This window comes from Falco naumanni, chromosome 5 (assembly GCF_017639655.2).
Source record: "Falco naumanni isolate bFalNau1 chromosome 5, bFalNau1.pat, whole genome shotgun sequence".
NCBI lineage: Eukaryota > Metazoa > Chordata > Aves > Falconiformes > Falconidae > Falco > Falco naumanni.
Window position 1 is genome coordinate 27,766,236 of NC_054058.1, and position 15,978 is coordinate 27,782,213.

General features: G+C 41.7%; 1 protein-coding gene across 7 annotated transcripts in view; it reads right to left on the reverse strand.

Annotated features, from left to right (window-relative positions):
• Positions 1 to 15,978, reverse strand: part of DGKI (diacylglycerol kinase iota) — a 228,073-nt gene that overhangs the window by 32,340 nt on the left and 179,755 nt on the right. For 3 of the 7 annotated variants that reach the window (XM_040596410.1, XM_040596406.1, XM_040596411.1), the window contains 2 exons: positions 3,221 to 3,246; positions 1,428 to 1,487 (listed from right to left, as the gene is read on the reverse strand). In XM_040596410.1, coding sequence (XP_040452344.1) covers positions 1,428 to 1,487; positions 3,221 to 3,246 — 86 coding nt within the window. The remainder of the gene's footprint in view (positions 1 to 1,427; positions 1,488 to 3,220; positions 3,247 to 15,978) is intronic. The other 4 variants (XM_040596412.1, XM_040596409.1, XM_040596413.1 and 1 more) reach the window with 2 other exon arrangements.

The window sequence follows — 15,978 nt, forward strand, 5'->3', positions numbered from 1 at the left end:
ATATAAAGAACAAAGACAAACCTTTTAAAAATCTTTAAGGTTGTTGGGTTTTTTCTTTTGAATTTTGGGATTTTCTAGCAATACCGTTTCCCTTTCTGTGCCAATTAAAATGGCTCTGTTTTGTAACTGATAAAGGTGCCTTTAACACGTGTCCACAACAAGGAGCATTGTGTGCTGTTACAATTGTTCAATAGATGCCTGGTCCCAGACAGATGGTGCTTTATCCTCACCCTCTCTTCAAGACAGCATAATGCATTGTCCTGTCAGGGATTAATGGAAGTGCCACTCACATTAGATGCTAATTCTGGTGGCAACTCTGTTACTACACTACAGATGCTACAGCTACTGCTTGCAACTAATGCTTGAAGCAGGCAGTCCACACTGGAGGAGAAGCAGGACATTCAGAAACCAAAGTGAGGAAGACAATGCAAGAATCTTTGTAGAATGCAATGTCATGGTTAAGGGGAAAGAGACATTTGAAAAGGAAGACAAGGATGATGGAAAGAAAAAAAACCACAGAGAAACAGCAGAAGAAAAAATGATGACTGAAGATTAAAGCAGACAAAACAAAGGTCAGGAACCAAATGAGAAGTTAAAACAAAAGATCCAATGCAACAGAGAAGGTGCCTTCTCTCAGTAACGGCCAACACATCATGTCTTCAGAAAATCAGCACTAGAAAGGTGTCCCATAATAGGAAAGAGCAGCTGAAACACAGGACATAGTGATGTCAGTGAGGATACATCATTCTACAGTTGGATCTTGCCCCGTTGTGCATCCCAAAGCATTATTCCCTTAGAAAAATACATATGAATGTTTAACATCTTGAATAAGCACACAGTTGAATACAGATTATTAATGAAAATAAAAGCCTCAAAACTGACTCCTGGATACCTGCTTCAAGAAAAATATTCCAGGAGAGGTCTGCATGAACACTACAAAAGACAGGCAATTCAGAGATAAGTTTTCAGCTTTCTCCCAGGAGACACTTTCTTTTTTGTTTAGACAAGAGATTTCAGATCCAAGACTAATTTGAGATGTTTCCACACGTCCATAAAGTGGACTGAGAAGCACCTAGGCTCAAAAGAGCTTGTGCTACTGCAATTCTGTCACATTTTCCTTCTAGTACTGTGCTCATTTACCATGGTCTGTATGTGGCGTAGCGGGAGAGAGGAAATCCAAGTATTGGACCTCTCTTTCTGAAAAGTCACTGGGGCATGGGAAATCTTTTGTGTTTGAGAGAAGCTCCTATGTATTCACACAGATGACAAATCTGGTTAGATACTCCATGGTCACGAAACACAAAACTTCTAATAACTAGCACCGTCACATCACTAATTGGTCAAGGGAACATAGGCCTTTGCATTTCAAAGAAGGTTTCTAACGGAAGAGAGGAAAGGAAGAGACTATTCAGAGATTTTTATCAAACCTGAAAAGCCAGATCCTGGCAGCAGATGGTAGATGGCAAACAGGAAGATTTTGTGAAAAACTAGAACAGTACAAAAATAGTGGAAAGAAGGCAAGTATTATGACAGCAAGATATTTTAAAATTTTAAGATGCACAAGGAAATACATTTACACTGTCTCTTGCTCCATTCATAGATAAAACCAGAGCAATAGAATAATTGCAAGGGAAATGCAAAAGCGAGAGCAGTCTATCACTAACAAGCTTATGCACTGACAAACAGGTTCAGGTCTTGAAATAGTACATTAGAACATAATGTTTTCAAATTTCTTCTGAGGGTTGGAAAAATGGTGTATACTATTAACTTCTCCAAATTTCCAGTACTTTATATTAAGAAACTCTGGTCATGGTAAAAAGCAGATAAACTATTAAACAAGAAAACTACCTCTGGTTCACAAAGTCAATGATCTGTAAATAACAGAAAGTTGATAGCTTACACCAGGATATTAAAACTGTATACTTCTGCCATTCTCATGCTCTTATTTTTCAGGAGATCAACTGCTATGGAACACTAGGAATGGACTCGATGGTCTAGATATATCGTTGGTGTGACATGTTCGTCCATTTTTACAGCTTGCTTTGTAATTTTCTTTACTAAGAAATGACACACCGAGGAGACGGAAGAGAATTTATGAATGACTGTTATTTTGACAGCCACTATACTGAACTAAAAAGATCTTGGCTGAAGCCAAGGACAATGTAGGTTGATACCCACCTAGTCACTCCACACTCCACAGAACATACTTCAATGACACCCTCCAGGCTCAGACCTCCTTATATCTCCATTTTCAACAGCCCTTACTATTCCCCATCTGGACCCTTCCTGAACAACACGTATTGTATTGTCCAGTAATTTTGCTGATTGTGTAACTGCACACAAATTGAATGCCAAAATAAAATATATATTTATTTAATTTGTGGTCTAAAATAATATTCCTGATTCACAGCTACATGATGAACTTTCTCCTCTCAGTTAGTCTCCCTTTCTTTTTTTCTTTCCCATTCCTTGTGTAGCTCTGCCAGTGCAATTACCACCTCACTTGGTGTATGCCCCTGGATTTCAGTAGTAACGTCACCTCTTTAATATACTCTAGAGGAATATTTATACCACCTAGCTCTAAGCACCTAAGTTGGTCAAGTTATTAACCAGCTAGTCACTGCAAACTCCCTCTTTAGTCCATAGGGAAAGATCCTTCAGTCTCCTTCAGAGCAAGCATATTACCATAACCTGCAACTCTTGCTAGTCAAGCCGTGAGTTTTTTACATGTAGAAGCTCCTAGCCACACTAAATTCCGTACCATGCTACCACACTGACTTTAGTGGTAACCCAAGATAACGTGGGTTCAAGCCTTTAAAACATAATACAATCTCCTCTGCTACAAAGGTGCTGTCCTATAAGAGTCATAACAGATCAGGTCATCTTCACAAAAAACATATATCGTCCTTAAAGACCATACATAATTTCCCATAGGTGAAGCCATATGCAGCTGTGTGAATAAATAGCAAACACAATAGTTCCATTTGATTGAGCAAGATTAATTTTATAAATAACACAGGCTTAACTTCTGATAGCCCCAACTAAATCAACTAAATGAACAAGGACTTGATGTCTAGGGGTGAACAACATTTGAGCAACATCAACATTTCATTTTTATAAAGTAATTTTTCTCTACCACAACTGTGTTAAAACACAGCTTACTAGCTAGTCTGCAGTCTCTTTTGTAATATGCTATTAGTATCTACAAAACAGATCTTACCTTGATCTTCTGAAGAGACTGGTGACCTGGAATAAAACAACAAAGTCCAGTCAATATTTGGTATGAAAAGGCTATAAATAAGGTTCAGTGTAACTGTGGGAAATGGGAATTAGAGGAATTTGAAGGTTTTATTCTTAGGTTTTATTCTTTATTCCTTAGAAGAGAGGGCTGGAAGGCAACTGACAAGAAAAGGGTAGAAAAAGGCAGAGACATACTCTAGCAGCAGATTCTGCAGACCAGAGTGGCCATATGGAGTCATGTCCCTAAGGCAGCTGTCAGCTGCACTGTTAAGCACTCATGCCAAGAGTGTCTGTAGGTACTTGGCAAAAAAAACTTATCTACTACTGTTACTGTTGGAAATAGCTGACATACTGGTCAGAAAGTCCTGATCCTCCAGATATTATTGAAGGGACCATAATTAAGTGTGGTCCAGGAGAAAATGTCACAGCTAGGGGTGGTTGAGGAACTTAGAGCTTCATGGGAACTCACAGTCATTAAGGTGGCCATTTTTCTTACCGTGAGTCAATATAGTGGCTAGCACAACACACTAATCATAATTAATAAAGTTCATGCCATCTTCACAAAAGCAACAAAGACAAAAAAAAAAAGTGTGGACAGATGTAAGTACAGTAAAAAGCAACATAACAGCAGCAGCACAAGAGTTACAGGACAGCCTCACCAGCAGCTGAAGCCTCTAATAGTACTCCAAGAGAGGGAGGGTTTATAAAACATGAGGGACCTCTCAGTGCCCCTGGTGATGAATGGAAAGGACCCACTGAATTCCAGAGATGTGTGCCACAGCTCCCATTGCTAAGGATTACATTCCTCATCATTTTGGCCAGCACCCACAACAAAGGAACATAGAGAGGTGTAAAGTAGTTGCCCTCCATTTTTCCCTTTGCTGCCATACCTTGGCTTAGCAGAACTGGGGCTAACTGCACAGCCAAACCTGGGATGTGCCTTGGCTATTTAGACCAGACTGACAGCACGCGGTGGATTGGACCATTGCCTCAGCATTTCCCCAGCAAAGGTTTTCAACTGCAGATATATATCCTTCCCACCTAGGTAACGATGAGTTTGCTGCTGCGGTGAATGAGGCAACCCATGCTTCCTTTCCAAGATACATTTAATTTTGCACCAATGTACAAGAATAATGAATTACCAAAGATTTAGAAATGTTAGTGCTGCCAGCAAACAGATCACAGCTGACCTAAGAAAAGCAGCCACATAAGGGTGAAGGGAAATGAAGGAACAAAGGGGGAAAGAGCACATGTATATTAACTGAGTCGGCAGGGGCTGAGGTTGGAGGGCTGGAAAAGAAGGGTTAGAAACCCTGGATTTAGAGGAATAAAAGAGCTGAGGAAGGAGTCATGATCTCATTCCATAACAGGGGTCTGAAAATGAATGTTGACGGATTACAGGACATCAGAGGCAGATATGCAAATAATGTAGATGGAAACAGGAAAGATAAAAAGAAAATAAGGAAACTTTCCTAATGAGGTATGCAAATTTTTAGTTTAAAAAAAAAAAAAAGATATTTGCAAAGAAAGAGAGGAAAGAGCTTACAGCACAGCTGGAGCAATGGTCACTGTGAAAGGAAAAGATGTGATTGAATAATTAAGATTCTGACTATGCAAGAAGCCAATATGTATGGATCAGAATTAATTAATCCTCTACTCCATTAAATCTTCTGATTTCTGTTGAACACCCTAGGTGTGTATCCTGCTCTGCTGCCAACCAGGCCAGCTCTGCCCTTGCGCTTCAGCCCTGTCTGTGGAAATACAGTAGAAACGCAGGTAACCCAGAAGATTAGCAGGCATCACTAGGACTCTGTCCCACTGCTTCGACTAGTTAGTTACAGGCTTTCCTCCACAACCCCCCGCAGAAGCCCTTCTGAAGGTCAAAACAAACAGTGTTTCCTACAAGGTTAAACAGTGCAGAATGGGAACGTATCAAGAGGTGCACATTTTTAGGTATTAAAAATATTTTTGCATGCAGTAGTTGTGCCAGGTTCTTTAGCTCACATATCCTGACTGTCCACCCATTGCTAATGCAGTATCGCACAGCATCAGTAGAATTTATTCATTCTATTTCTTAATTGCACAGTTTTATCACCTTTCAGATCTTTATTTGAAACAATAAAATAAACAGTACAGATTATCCTATAATTTGGCTCTTCTTTATGCCTGGTAAAACAGATGTCATTAGTTCCTTAAAGCATCAACAACAGGAAAGACACTGTAACAATACCACTGTCTTCCTGATTAAAACATTGAGAGGAGGGATGAAAAATGTTTGTGGATATTTACCGTACCCAAAAGATTAGTTCATATTTTTCAAAATACTACTGCTATGTACCCTTGTTGCGTGCCTTGAACACAGCAGTTGAACAGTAAGAAATCTAACAGGTGCTACTGCTGTTACTAGCAGTGTTTTCATTTGAATGGCTTCACCAAGCATCTTTTGGAACTTTGTAGCCTAGTATCCCAAGAAAATAAGGTTTATATATGCACAGAATCTAGATGTGCACATATGCACCCCTCCGCTTCACCCTAATAAAGTTTGAGCTTCTTGGCTTGTTTCACCCACCATTATAACAGAAGGGTTGGAGAGCCAATTCCTGCTTTCACAAGGCAACACAACAGCGTAAGCTCAAACTTTCTGACATAGCTGCAAAGCCACAAAGAAAGGGTGTGAATCGCTCAGCCACAGGAAAGCTTCAACGAGAGCTTCCGTCACTGGAGATACTAAAGCTTCAACCACAATAAACTAGGTTTCCTTTGTTAAACTTCTAACAAAATATTTCGGCAAAGAATAGAGAAGACTTTCAACATTCTCCTATAATTTCAGGCCATACATTTTAGCAGGGAGGGGGTCTTCCAAACTGGCCTAACTACAGCAAGGGGAGTCTTGCTTGTAACTATAATGTAAGGAAGAGAGGCTGCTGAGAAGTCCTCAGTAACAGTGCTGGGCATTTTACGCATTGTCTGGTCTACACCATGCTTATGACAGGCTCTAAGGGAGGAAAGAAAGAAAGTCTAATGACCTGCTCCAAAACCACATACACTCACTCCACAGCCACAGGGGGCTTTCCTGACAGAAAAAATTCCAGTGGATGCTCATATTTCCGGTCACACATTTTTCTCTCAAGTCTGTAAGAGGTGTGAGGGATATACTGTGGCAGCACTGGTCACCAAATGGGTGCCCTGAGAAGGGAGGATTCTCAGCTGCTAACATCCACACAGTAACCATCTACCTAGCACCTGTCAGCTGCCCTCCCAGTATGATTCGAGCTGTGTGTTTGACTGTCATAAAGCAGCACAGCCTGCCTGCCTTAAAGTCAGAGATGCTTCAGAAGAACTAATATGCTGTCAAGATCTGTGGTCCCATCTGGGTTAAAACACTTTGCCAAATGAAATCTTGAAGAGATTTTCATTTGGTTAAACAAAATAAATCAAACCCCCAAAACCTTCAGGAAAAGGTTCAAGCACTGTAATATCCTGTTCTTGGCCATTTCAGAACAGAATCAATTATTTTTTATATCAACTGTTAAAAGTTTTTTTCTGGATATATCTTGGAGTAAAATTAAGTTGTAGAAAGAAAGGCTTATCACATCCCCAGGAGAGTAAAGAAGCCAGATTGTCTATTGCTGTCTCCTTTTCCAGAACCATGAGATTAAATCTGCCAACAATGCCCTTTCCCCATGCATAAATGTGAAAAGGAAGCCCAATTTCAAATATTTTCACCAAAGGCATTAATCTGACTTTTCTCCTGTCCTGTTTTGACAGATGCTTTATGAAAAGCTATTGCTGTAGTGACTAGTTAAAGTGAAAACAAATATCACTATGACAATAGGGAAACGGGGATCAAAAAGGAGGAGGAAGCAAAGTATGTTATCACTCTGTTTGCTTTCCATGCTGTTTGTACCCCTCCTTTCAATATATGTCCTGCAGCAGCATTCTCCTCCTGTTGCAGAGTGGCAAGCTCTACTCAGAAAAGGAACAGCATTTGCAAGCCTCAGTCTGCAAGGGCAAGCTGTGCATTGCCTGTTCCACCGCTCCCCACGCAAGCACAACAGTACCTTTTGTGCTTAACACAAAACACACAAGGATCTCCCAGGAAATGAGGTATACATATTTAGAAATGCATTAAAAAGCCTGAAAAATAATTGAAAAGGCCCCTAGGCCCCTAATCATACATTCACTAGATGCTTCCAGCAAATTGGAAGACTTACGATACTGAAGGCATGAGACATGCCCACCTAAAACAGCACCATGCCTCAGAGTTAATGGTCTGATCCAAAGCTCGCTGGAATTTTTCCACTCACTCTTGCAGGCTTTGGATCAATTGCTGACAAAAATCTAATCCCCAGTATAGCCAAGACAGGCTTCAGTATCGTACAAGCCTTCCCCAAACAGCCAAACACTCACAGCTGTTTCCAAGTGCTCTCTCCAATGTGCAAGCACTAGATTCATTCAGTGCTGGAAGGATGGAAGAGGGAATATTCATTTGTAAGGAGGGAAGGGCAGGGACTGTCACAATTTTGAGCCTAGTCAACCGAGGCTCAGGAACCTAGAGAAATACAGCCAGCCTCCAGCAGATGAACTCTAACAAAATTTCAGCAAATGGGTACATTATTCATGAAGACAAAAGCCTCTGGAGAAACAAACCTGGAGCTGAAGTAAAGCAGCTATTTTAATCAATAAACCTGTAGCAGAAACCATCTGCACCAGGCCTATTTAAAACCAGCCATTTACATTTCAAAGGGCAAATAATCTGCGTGCAGCAATTCTGCTTGGTTTTATGACCATTCCCCTTTTTTCCTGCTTAAGCAATGTATTTCTGCAAACTTTCTAATTCAGTCTGATAACAGCTGCCTGTGATGAGGGGAAGGGAAGAGGTTTCAGATTAAACCCATTCCTTCTCATTCTATATGTGCATCTCTTCAGAATCAAAAGCAGCATACCTGTTGGGATTTATTCACATATTCCCTGATTGTAATCAAAGAAAATTTTTAGCACATTAAGTATTTTTAAAATAAAGGTGAGGAAATCCCCTCATTCAGCAATCTGTATCGATGTGTCAGACTGCAAATCCCCTGCAGCCCCAGCTGCAGACAGTGTCTCATATCTTCATATCTTACTGGTAAAAAGGCAGAACTGCCCATTTTCATGGTCCCTCAGCATCTCCTGCTTGGAGGCATTCAATAAGAGTTAAAAATAATGCTCACCCTTGAGATGACCATTTTCTGCCATGGGACTTGATGAAAAATAAAAGCCTAAGAATTACTGAGAGCTTCCCCACGCTACCACTTTGACCCTATACATGCCAAATTCAGAGCAACCTCGACAGGCTGGAGAAGTGGGCTAACAGCAACCTAACAAGTTCAAAAAAGGCAAATGCAAAGCCCTGCACCGCAGGAGGAATAAACCCATGTAACAAGACAGGCTGGGGGTCTAACAGCTGGAAAACAGTTTTGCAGAAAAGGGTTCGGGGTGTTAGTGGAGTAGAAGTTGAACATCAGTCAGCACAGTTCCCTGCAACAGCAAAAGCCAATGGCATACTGGGCTGTATTTTTAAAAGCATAGGCATAAGGTAGATGGAAGTGATTTCTAACCTCTACTCGGTGCTTGTGAGACTTGAGAACAAGACAGACATTGACAAGCTGGACTGAGTTCCACAAAGGGCTGCAGAAGTGGTGAGGGCACATGAGGACAGACATATGAGGAGATGTTGAGGGAGCTAGACTTTTTCAGTAAGAGGAGAAAGCTCAGGGAAAACCTTACTGCTGCCTTCAACTACCTAATGGGAAGGTATAAAAAAACCAGAGCTAGCATCCGCTTTAATAAAGAAGTGACAGTCACAAGCTGGGACATGGGAAATTCAGATTGTGTATTAGGAAAATATTAAGAAAAAAAATTCCACCATGTAGATGAACACACAGAGGAACAGGTTGTACAGAAAGATCACTGAATCTCCAGCTTTGCAGGTATTCAAAACTCATCTGGAAAAACCTTTAAACAACTTCACCTAGCTGGGCCTATTTTGGATAGGGTTTGTATTAGATGGCCTTCAGAGGTCCTTCCCAGCCTAATTTTTTCTGCAGTTCTATGAGTCTCTCTATAAAGCTTTCTTCTACTATCCCAGCTCTCCTGTCATTCCTTTCAAGTATTTCCCATAGACAATGGCCATACTATCTCACACACATGGGAAATGTTGAACAGCAATGCTCCCTGAATAAAAAAAAAAAAATCCATTCAAGTTATTATTTTGCAGAAATCTGTTCAGACATGTCCTGTTAATCTGTAACAACAATCTGGAGAGCCCCATTTTTTCGAATTCTGCTAAAGGCAAAGATCAGTACTTTTTCTAGCATCTCTGTAACTTCCTCCGGCAGCCTCAGTTCCTACCTGCGCATAAACTATTGCCTCGGGCTGTTCACAAACAGTCCAACACACAGGAATGCAGCTTGGTGCTTCTTAGGAAAACAAGAGCAGCTCAGATGTATTCCTTGCTGTGTCTCAGGCGTGTCTGTGTCCCTTCTATTGTTCCATATGTTTCCTTACTACTATGTAACTTTCTACCTCTTACCATTTCTCTGTCCACTGTGGAACGCTTTGAACGAAGGCTTGGAACGCCACACTGCAGGTATAGCTGAAGTTGTACTGACACCCAGAGGAGCTGCCTGGGAATTGCTGCTTAACAAGGGAATAAAAGATTTTATTGCAAAATCAGACGTAAACTCAAACATGCTTAACCTTGATTTAAAAAAGAAGAAGGAGAAAGAAGCGTTCTAACACATTCACCTTGAAAAAGATAGTTCTACCTTGGAATAAAGGTCAAAACACGAAGTAAAAAACTGCCTTGTTATTTACTTGAAAAAATAAGGTATTTTCAAATGACCAGCGGGATCACTGTAGAGTGATCCTGGGTTTGTTTTTTGTTTGGCTGAGTTTTCTTTAAACACTTGGCCTCTCCTTTTGTTACCACCCCATGACACCAAAGTATCTCAGGGGAACGTAAGACTCATTTTGAAGAGGGACTGATGCAAGCTTCTTTGAAATGCTATTCTTCTGTTCCGAGATTTGAATTAAACCTTCAAAACCTTCACTGACCTATGTGTCAATTGATTGGTGAATTTGGGGGTCAAAAGGCAAAGGAAAGACAGTAGTTGATGTGGATCTAAGAAAAAAATGAGATCAAGCCACACCACATAATGGTGCTGGCAAAACAACAGACTAGATGTCAAGAGACTGGATGCTGTTTGAAAAAGCTCTTTATTAATAAAGATCTGTAATGGGAACTAATGGGCTAGGTATATGCACTTCCTTTACATTCTACACAAAAAAAAACAAAAAAAGGTGTTAGGTGCACTTAGGTAGCAAATCTGGTGTGTTTCCTCAGCAATGGATCTGTGTACTTTTACTTTTTCCAGGAATAGGTTAACCCAGAGGTCATTTTGATATGACTTTAACTTTTTATTTAACCTAAAGAAAGGAATTATTTTAGTAACTGCAAAGCCATGACAGCCACACTGCAAGCACATCAGGTATACTCTGATTCAGAAGACACATTCCCACTTGGCCTTCAGGCTTGATGAAGATGAAGCACATCAGCTGCTTGATGTCTTGAGATACTACCCAAATATCTTATGCCAATTTGGGTTCCTATCCCAAACAGAAATACAGGCTGGGCGGAGAATGGATTGAGAGCAGCCCTGAGGAGAATCACCTGGGAGTGTTAGTGGATGAGAAGCTCAACATGACCTGGCAGTGTGTATTTGCAGCCCAGAAGGCCAAGTGTATCCTGGGCTGCATCAAAAGAAACCTGGCCAGCAGGTCAAGGGAGGTGACTCTCCCCTTCTACTCAGCTCTCAAGAGACCCCACCTGTAGCACTGCGTTCAGCTCTGGGGCACCCGACAGAAGAAGGACATGGAGCTGTTGGAGTGAGTCCAGAGGAGGGCCACAAAGGTGATCAGGGGGCTGGAGCACCTCCCCTGTGAAGGCAGGCTGAGAGGGTTGGGGCTGTTCAGCCTGGAGAAGAGAAGGCTCTGGGGAGCCCTTACGGCAGCCTTCCAGTAGCTCAAGGGGGCCTACAAGAAAGCTGGAGAGGGACTTTGCCCAAGGGCATGTAGTGATGGGACAAGGGGAAACGGCTTTCAGCTGAAAGGGGGTAGGTTTAGATTAGCTGTTAGGAAGAAATTCTTCACAGTGAGGGTGGTGAGGCACTGAACAGGTTGCCCAGAGAAGCTGTGGATGCCCCATCCCTGGAAGTGTTCAAGGCCAGGCTGGATGGGGCTTTGAGCAACCTGTTCTAGTAGAAAGTGTCCCTGCCCATGTCAGGGGGTCTGGAATTCTACAATCTTTAAGGTCCTTTCCAACCCAAACCAGTCTATGATTCTAAATAATGTAGAAGTTGCCCTAAGTGGTGTGTTTGTTATCACAAAGCAAACCAGTCACTCCTGATAAATATCCTTTAGTGGTTTTAGAAGAGATATTGAAACATAAGAATCCCTTAGAAACAGATTCTTGCAATTATGTTTATAAATAAGTTGCCTGATTTCCATAATTGCTAGACCCTAAGCAACCCTCACTTGCTTGCCATCTTTAAAAACAAAAACATTAAAAAATCACCTCAATGTGAATAACACACATGTCCCACATACAGCAGAATTGCTGAGTCCTTTATACTCCTACTATAGAGCAATTAATGGAGAATAGAACTTCTAATGGGAGTTTCAGACATGGTTTTGTGCTACACTTTCGGATGCCTTGCACAGAAACAAGAATCTAGGAGTCAGGGTTACACTGGCTCCAAGCCACTTCTGGCTCTCCAATTTCAGCTCTTGGCATAATTTAGCCAGGTCCATCTGTCCCTTCTTGCCCATGGGCATCAACACTGCCAGGAACCTCAGCAAGGTGATGTGTTACGGCCCTGCCTCTCACGTATTTCCCTCCCTTGCACACATGCCTGGGCCAGCCCTGCTAAATGCTCACTCAGCCTCAGCTCCCACGACAAGGCTATGGGTTTGTAGTACTCCTTCCCCAGCACAGCGGAGCAGCCAGCAAGCAGGGACTTTTCTCCCTCCCCATTTGAATGCTTTTAAGCTTTCAGCAGTTTCTCCTCTCACCCAACAAATCCTTTGGCAGGCATTTTAAGAAGATGCAGTACCTCCTATGCCCTGACATGTAAGCCTGCAGCCAGGGAACTAGGACATGCACCTTAGACATGGAAGAGCAAGGGCAGCTCCCTGCAAAGCATCCATGCCAAGACGCACAGCCTGGGGAACATGCTCCCTGTCCCTCCCTCAGCAGTTCCCAAGTGAACCAGAGAATCTCACCCCAACCCAAGCACACTAAACTCACCCCCCATTCACAGATACTTTCTGCTTTAAGCAACGTTTTCCAGAAGAAATAAACCTCTTTCACGCACATCTCCACCAATCAAAAGCAGCTCACCAATGTATTTTTCAAGCAGGCCTAGTGAGAATCATCACTTGTCATTCAATGAGTCAAGTAAAGGCTCATGTCAAAATATTGCTCCCAGACTCATCAAAACACTCTGAACTTTGTGGGTCTAAAATACTAAATTGCAAACCTCAAAAGATTACCTATTTTCACATGACTATGCTTTGTCTCTAGCTTTTTGTTGAATGTTTTTTGACACTTTCCAGTTTTCAGCCACACCTGAAATCCTAACATAGATATCTGAACAATTAGAGCAAGTTAGCAAAGGTTTGACTTTTTATAGTTGAACACTGTCAGCTCAGGCAAAGTAGTACTACTTTGTAGCTATCTTACCAAACTACATTTCCATTCTCTTTGCAAGCCTGTTAAACCAGAATTTAGGAATATGAATAGGGTATCAATAAATACAGTCTGATCACGTATTATGACATGTCCTAGCGTGAAAGCTTACACACACTATGTATTCGAATGTGCTTGTTACATACGTACAGGACTCTGTTTCATACCATGCCCTGAAGCTTATTAGTTTTGGCTTTGATAAGACAGCTTGGAACTGAGTGAGAGCACATTAAGAACCAGTCTCCTCTGCGAGCAGATGGCAGCTCCTTATGGCAGGGACAAAGCACATGGACACAGCATTGCTATTCCTGTGCAATGCTCAGAAAACTAGGACTGGGATGGCTGGGTTCGTTTTTTCGCTTACTTCACCTCTTAAAAATAGGTAACAAGTACACACAAATACAGCCATACATATTACCTAAAACTACAAGGTTCAATTCTCTTCCAACTTTTATTGGACTGGAAGCCTGCCATGCTGGAGGATATTCAACATATTTTTGTAATAGTGCTTAAAATGAGCCCAGAAGAATACATGCTTTCTTTCTGTCGATCATCCTACATCACCCCAGTAAATCCCAGATAACCCCTCTTCTAGTGCCTTTAATGTCACCGGGGGCCATAGGTCTGCTGTTTCCACTCCATAAAGCTGAAGACAGGAATATTCACATTCTACAGCAGCATCGTTGGCTCCACTCTCTCCTCTACCCTTCTCTTGCCAAGCACAGTTACCACGTGCCTGACACTTGCAGGAAAGCAGAGGCCCCAAAGATCAAATTACCAAATGTCATGTTCTTTTATCCAGCCAAACGGAAAACGACGGTACAAGAAGTGCCTCCTTTGCTGTAGAGCTGCTTTACTTCTCAGCACAGATTCTGCTTCTCAATCCAAGGGCTAAAGTAAGCAAGCAAGGATGGAAGCAAAGGGGATAAAGAAAGAGTTGTAACAGGAAAACAGAAAAAAGAAAGAACTCTACTGCTTCAGCCTTGGCTATCAGCTAGAGAATGGGAAGCAGATTTATAGCTGTTATGGTAAACCACTTAAAGAAACCAAGGCACCCAGCTATCTGTACTCTGTCAACATAAATTTTATCTTTTAAACACACTCCAACAAAAAAAACCCCAACACATTCCATGTGTAAAACTCATTTTCATCCCCTTATCTAGTGGGACTATTCAGAAAGCATTTTCAAGCTAGGTGGTAGTTGACTTTTTCAACATCTAGGTAGGAAGGTCCCTTTGTCAAGCACATGCACATCCTGTTGCTTGAAATCACCCCAATGAGAAGAGGAGAGCTGGACTGCTTGCATTTCCCTATTGGAAAGCAGGATGCCAGTCAAGACTCAAGATCTCTCTAGATCTCTCTAAAGAAGCCAATTTGTAGTCTCGTGGTGTGTGGGAGTGTTTTGCATGTCACTGTCTGCCAAAATAATTTGTCAGCAGGGTGAATTTCCTCATCTGTGCATCAGGTGTTGAGATGCTACAAAAATCAAGAGCCCTCAGAATGAGGGCTCAGGGGCAAGTGGGTGGGAGAAGAGGAAGCTAAAATCCCACCCAGTCCCCTCTGGGGAGCTACACTCTGAATAATAACATTATTCAGTAATAAGTACCGATGAGAAAAAAACATCCTACAGGATGCAGTACAGGATGTACTCTATTTCCACCATATATTGAATGGGCAGAAACATAAACCCACCTCATCAGATGTGCCTACTGTTGTTAAAACCCCTTAGCAATTCGGTACCTCAGCAGCAAAGGCTGGAGACTTAATTCTGGAAGAAAACACTATTTGCATTGCACTTGCATACACAAACAAGGCCATACACATGCAAATCTAAATCAAATTCTGATTTCTTCCTTTTCCAATTACAGTTAACAAAAGCAGAAGAAAAAGACAGTGTCCTAAAGCTCAGTATTACTGGGAGAGGGGTTGCCAGGATGATGTGTAAGTACCAAACACTAATGATTGTTGCACAGATTTTAATAAGTAAAAAACATTCTTCTTCTACACCCCAGTTCTCTGTAGATAAGGCCAGACTTTGGTGACATTAAAACTCTACTAATTAACAGGGGAAGAGGCGATTAAATAAGGTTTTCCATGTATTCAATCACTTAAAGGTGACATCAGAAGTTCCTGAAAGTTCATCGCCATTTGCAAAGGTCTCTCAGGTCCGGTGGATGCAATTGCCGGAGAGCCATGGCTCATCCCCTGCCATAGCAGGGACTGGACGTGGTAACACTTTCCCTCATCCTGCTTCTGTATCTTCAGACATCAGAGCAAAATGTCAGGATCTTCCCATGTCCAGAACCACCTCTGAGATGGTGCCAACATGGCTGAAGTAGCACAAAGCCTCTTGAATCCGGAGTTGAGAACATCTGTTCTTGTGTTTACCTGACATACACAGTCTGCACATGATACATTTTTGGTATATCCTGAGCATATCTAATGCAGGCCAGACTTTGAAAAGATATTTTGGTACCAATATTCCTGTCCATCTCCTGTGATTGTAACACTGTTTTCCTCTCTGAACTGTGTTCCTTTTTCTGCAGTTGAGTCGAGTTTTGTCTACTGATCAGACACACCCAGGAGTCCCTTCTCCTGGTTATCACAGGGAGGAACATCAGTAGAACTAAGGGCGTTGCTTGGGGAAAGCAGGCACAGATTCAGTAACAATGTGAGAGAGGCTTAAAACTAACTTGTGAATTAATATTTGTCCAGGTAGAAGTCTTATTTCCAGTTTCATGACAAATCACTTGGCAAATTCATACATACTCTGTATCTACAACTGTACTTGAGGTTGCTGTATAGCAGCTCTATATGGGAAAAAAGAGAACTTCTAGAATAAAAACCAAAAAAGCTGGACACTCAAATTAGTTTCCAAATAGTATCAGATACCAGCAGCAGTAGCTGTCCTTAAAGAAACTTTCGAAATCCCACAGACCGCAAAGCAACAC